We start from the raw sequence: 3,961 nt of genomic DNA, 5'->3' as shown, positions 1-3,961 counted from the left end.
GCATCACAAATGATTCTATAATCTCTTTTTTTTCTTTTTTTTTTTTTCCTTCTACACAATGGTCACAAACAGAAGTTCACCACTGAGAAGAACATTTAGGAACTGACCCAGTTGCCCACTTGCCCACACATAGAAACTAGAGACATCTGAGAGGCCCCATGACTTTAGAAATGTCACTGTCTGCCTGGGGCTGGTAGATATCATGCAGGAGCTATGGGGGATCTGCACCCTCATGGAGCAGCAGCTGGAGGCCAGATGGGATCCCTGAAGCATCTTTAATGACAATAGATGCCCTTAGCTCTGGACTTGGCCAGCTAAGTACAATTATGTTCAGTGCACTTGTGTGGGCTCCTAAGGTCCCACTATAGCTAAACAGGTGATTTGAGACCTAGAGCCACTAATTAAACACCTCATTCCCACACAGCCACATCCATTTTAGATGCCTACATCTCAGTGTGTGAGTGTAGCACTGATCACTGCCGTTGAGTGGTCAGTTGACCACACATGAGTGTCCAGTGCCATTGTAAATAAATGAGACCACACACATGGCCATCCATTTGCCCCTGTATTCGTATGCAGATTGTCTCAGAGATCCTGTGTCTGACCAGGTAGCCCCATGAGTTAAGGCCCCTAACTCTTTGGGCACCCCGCAGGAGTTAGGCCTGTATGTGTGGGCAACTGAATCGAGTCCATAATGTCAACCGACTAATGTTTTCAGAAAGAAAACTAGTTGTTTAGTTGGTTCAAATTTCATTATTCAGTTAGAAAAATTATGCAAAAAGTAGGTTCTTTGCATCGATGAATGGAGACTGCAAACATTGCAGCAGCTCCTTGCACCCTCTGCTATTCTCAGAATCATCAACAGTCTTCTGATATTCCAGGTGCCTTCCCTCCCACCAAAACAATGCCTAATTTTCTCTGGGTGGTCCATTACCAAGCATGTTGATCTTTGAAGTTAACAAGTAACAAAGATGCTCTCCATGTGAGTCAGTATTAAGAAGCAGCCTTCCCAGCGGCCAAGCAGGGAGGTGTAGTTACTTCTCTGCTTGCTTTTGTGATCTTCTGCCATTGTTCAGGTTTAGCCATGTGCAGCGGTCAAGCTGAACTCATTGCCTTCTGTACCCACCACTGCCAAGGTCCCCTGGACAGCCAGATCTGCTCCCACAGCCCTATAAATGCAAGAGTGCTCCCTCCTCCCCTGCTCAAAGGCCCTGGTGTTGTGGCCCTGGCTCCGCGCTGCAGCTGAGACCTTCCACCATGAAGTTCTCCTGCCTCATGGCTCTTCTCCTTTTCCTCCTCCAGTCTGTTCCAGGTAAGAGGCAAGACCCGTGCTGGGGTTTGCCTGTGTAGGAGATACAAGTAGCTTGTGCATTGGTGCAGAATGTACTCCTCCATGTTCTTCAGCTCCTTTCATTAGACCTATTCCCTATTTCTTAGTCTAGAAGCAGAAGTGAAAAATTAACGTATTGGTGGCCCGATGTCAAACCAGAACGTCCCCACAGAAGCCACTACCAGGTGTTGGCTCCTTACGACTTTTTGAAGTCTCTTTATGCCATTTTGTGGCACTATTGGAAGTTGGTACCATGGAAATCACTGCCTCTTCTTACCCCAGGGTCATAACTTGTCTCCTTTCTGTACAGTAAAAGAGTGGCAGAGGCATTCTCTTGTATTACTCAAGTTGAACTTCACCAGTGAAGTTTATTTAAGATCTCTGAATATGCTGTTTCCCCTTCCTCAGCCCTTCTGCTGCACTGACTCCTTTACTGACTCTGCTTTTAGCCTAGCTTTTCTTCATGCTTAATGAAACTCCCCATCCTGGAGTAAGGCTTTCAGAGAAGGAAAGAACTGGGCAAACGACTTGTCCCTATTAACTGGGACATATCCCAGCTTTTGATTTTTATTTTTGTAAGTCATAGGTACATCCCAGGGCGTACGAGCACCATGCTGCCCCTTGCACGAGCAGCCTGCAGCATTGCAGGCCCAGAACTTGGAAGCATCCAAAGGCTGGGATGTCCCTATTCACTACAGCATGCCTGCCCAGGATATGTTCAGAAATTTGCCATCAACAGCTACGTTTTTCTCTAGTTGTACAAAAGCCTTTCTTGGAGGCTGTTAGGTCCCACGAGGCTTGTCAAATCTTTCGGAAAAGCCGCCTTGGCCTTTGCGCGTATTTGTATCAGACCCCAAACCGGGGTCCATGAGGTTTCAGCAGGAGGAAGACCATGAGAAATGGTCTGGGAATCCCATTCTTCCCGTAGGTCTCAGCTTGCCCAAAGACACCTTACGTTGTGTTGGATACCATGGTTTCTGCTTCCATTCAAAATCCTGCCCAGAGCCATTTGCTGCATTTGGAACTTGCTCTCGGCGTCAGAAAACCTGCTGCATAGGTATGTGTGGAAACCCTGCCAGGCAGGCAATGTCTGGAGAGGAGATGACAGAAGTTAGCAAAGCACACTCTTACTGTCCTTGTCTCCAAATGGCCCAAGCCATCTCCCCCCACCTACAAAGACGGACCTGTCTGTTCCTCCACTAATGTCAGCATGGAGTACAGGAACAGAATGGCCATTTTGGGCCAAATACCATGTAGCCCAGTGTCCCATCTCCAACAGAACAGATGACCATGGAAATACAATAAAAATTATGGCACCCACAAGTCCTCCTTCCTTGATATATATTCCTATAATCATGTTAGAGGGCTGCTGACTGCATCCTCATGGCTATGTTTAATAGGTGCCGGCTGACCTCTTCCCTATAAATGTATCTAATCCTTGTCAGATTTCCTTATCTTTGGAGCCCCTCAATAGTCAATGTATATAATTAATCAACACATGCTTTATAGCCAACTTTACTTATCAGGCTAAGGTTCATCTGATTCAGCATCCTGTATCTGTCCGTGGCCAGAAGTGGAAGTTTCTGTACAGTTACTCTGTGTATGTAAAGTGACTATTAACGAACACCACAACCATATAGTTACACTTCTTTATATATTCTCCTGGATTTCATGAATTTGCAGCTCAAGATTTTTAGATTTAGGCATCTTTGTGTTTAAAAGTCCTTACTGGATTTTCCACCTTTAAATTAGGAAATCCTTCTGTTCATTTTATAACCTCTTCCCTCATAATTTTATTTAGTGCCACCTACTTATGTACTGCAAATGTAGTGTAGTCATTCTGCATCCATCTTCTTCATACCTTTACAATAGCTTTCCTCCAGCCATTTCTTTTTCAGGTTGGTGGGTCACAAATTCCTATTTACAGAAGTGCTCTGACAAGCCCCATATCCTCTGATAAGCCTTTGTCTTTGCTTTTGGAGACACAGTAACCAGAACTTCATGACACTTCCCATGCACGAGTTCTTTCAGATGGCGGTGTAATGTTTTCTGGTTTGACTTAAACCTTTTTCATTGCAGACACGACATCAAACTTCCACACTTGTCAAGATGAGGGGGGTCATTGTGTACCTCCACAAATCAAATGTCTGCAAGAACAGGTGGGACTTTGCCCTCACAGAGATTGGAAGTGCTGCACAGAAGTGTGATAAAGACCTCACGGAACTGCAGAAAACCACAGAAATGCATGGACAATCTCTCTTCCTAGTGTTGTAGAGAAGAGGTGTGGTGTTCTTATCATGCAAAGTGTATAGTTAACCAGACTTGACATGTTTCTTTACATAACAAAGGTAATAAATACTAAATGAACAGGTATAACAGTCAAATACATAAGGAAAGAGGCAGAATGTCTCTCTATTACACTCACACACAGAAATCCACAGAAATTTTGCTGTAACATCCTTGGAAAATACATTCCCTTGTAATCCAAAATTCTCTCCCCCTCTTCTGTCTCCTTTCCTTTCCTTTCCTTTCCTTTCCTTTCCTTTCCTTTCCTTTCCTTTCCTTTCCTTTCCTTTCCTTTCCTTTCCTTTCCTTTCCTTTCCTTTCCTTTCCTTTCCTTTCCTTTCCTTT

General features: G+C 44.5%; 1 protein-coding gene across 1 annotated transcript; it reads left to right on the top strand.

Moving 5' to 3' along the window:
* Positions 1-836: 836 nt before the first annotated feature.
* LOC119150370 (gallinacin-11-like) lies at positions 837-3,633 on the top strand. The gene is made up of 3 exons (XM_037392868.1): positions 837-1,312; positions 2,259-2,387; positions 3,410-3,633. The coding sequence occupies exons 1-3, from the start codon at positions 1,258-1,260 to the stop codon at positions 3,535-3,537; spliced, it is 312 nt and encodes a 103-aa protein (XP_037248765.1). The 5' UTR covers positions 837-1,257; the 3' UTR covers positions 3,538-3,633.
* The last annotated feature ends 328 nt before the right edge of the window (positions 3,634-3,961 follow it).

This window comes from Falco rusticolus, chromosome 6, assembly GCF_015220075.1.
Source record: "Falco rusticolus isolate bFalRus1 chromosome 6, bFalRus1.pri, whole genome shotgun sequence".
Lineage (NCBI taxonomy): Eukaryota > Metazoa > Chordata > Aves > Falconiformes > Falconidae > Falco > Falco rusticolus.
The sequence above is the reverse complement of the archived record's forward strand: the minus strand, read 5'-3'. Positions and strand labels throughout refer to the sequence as shown.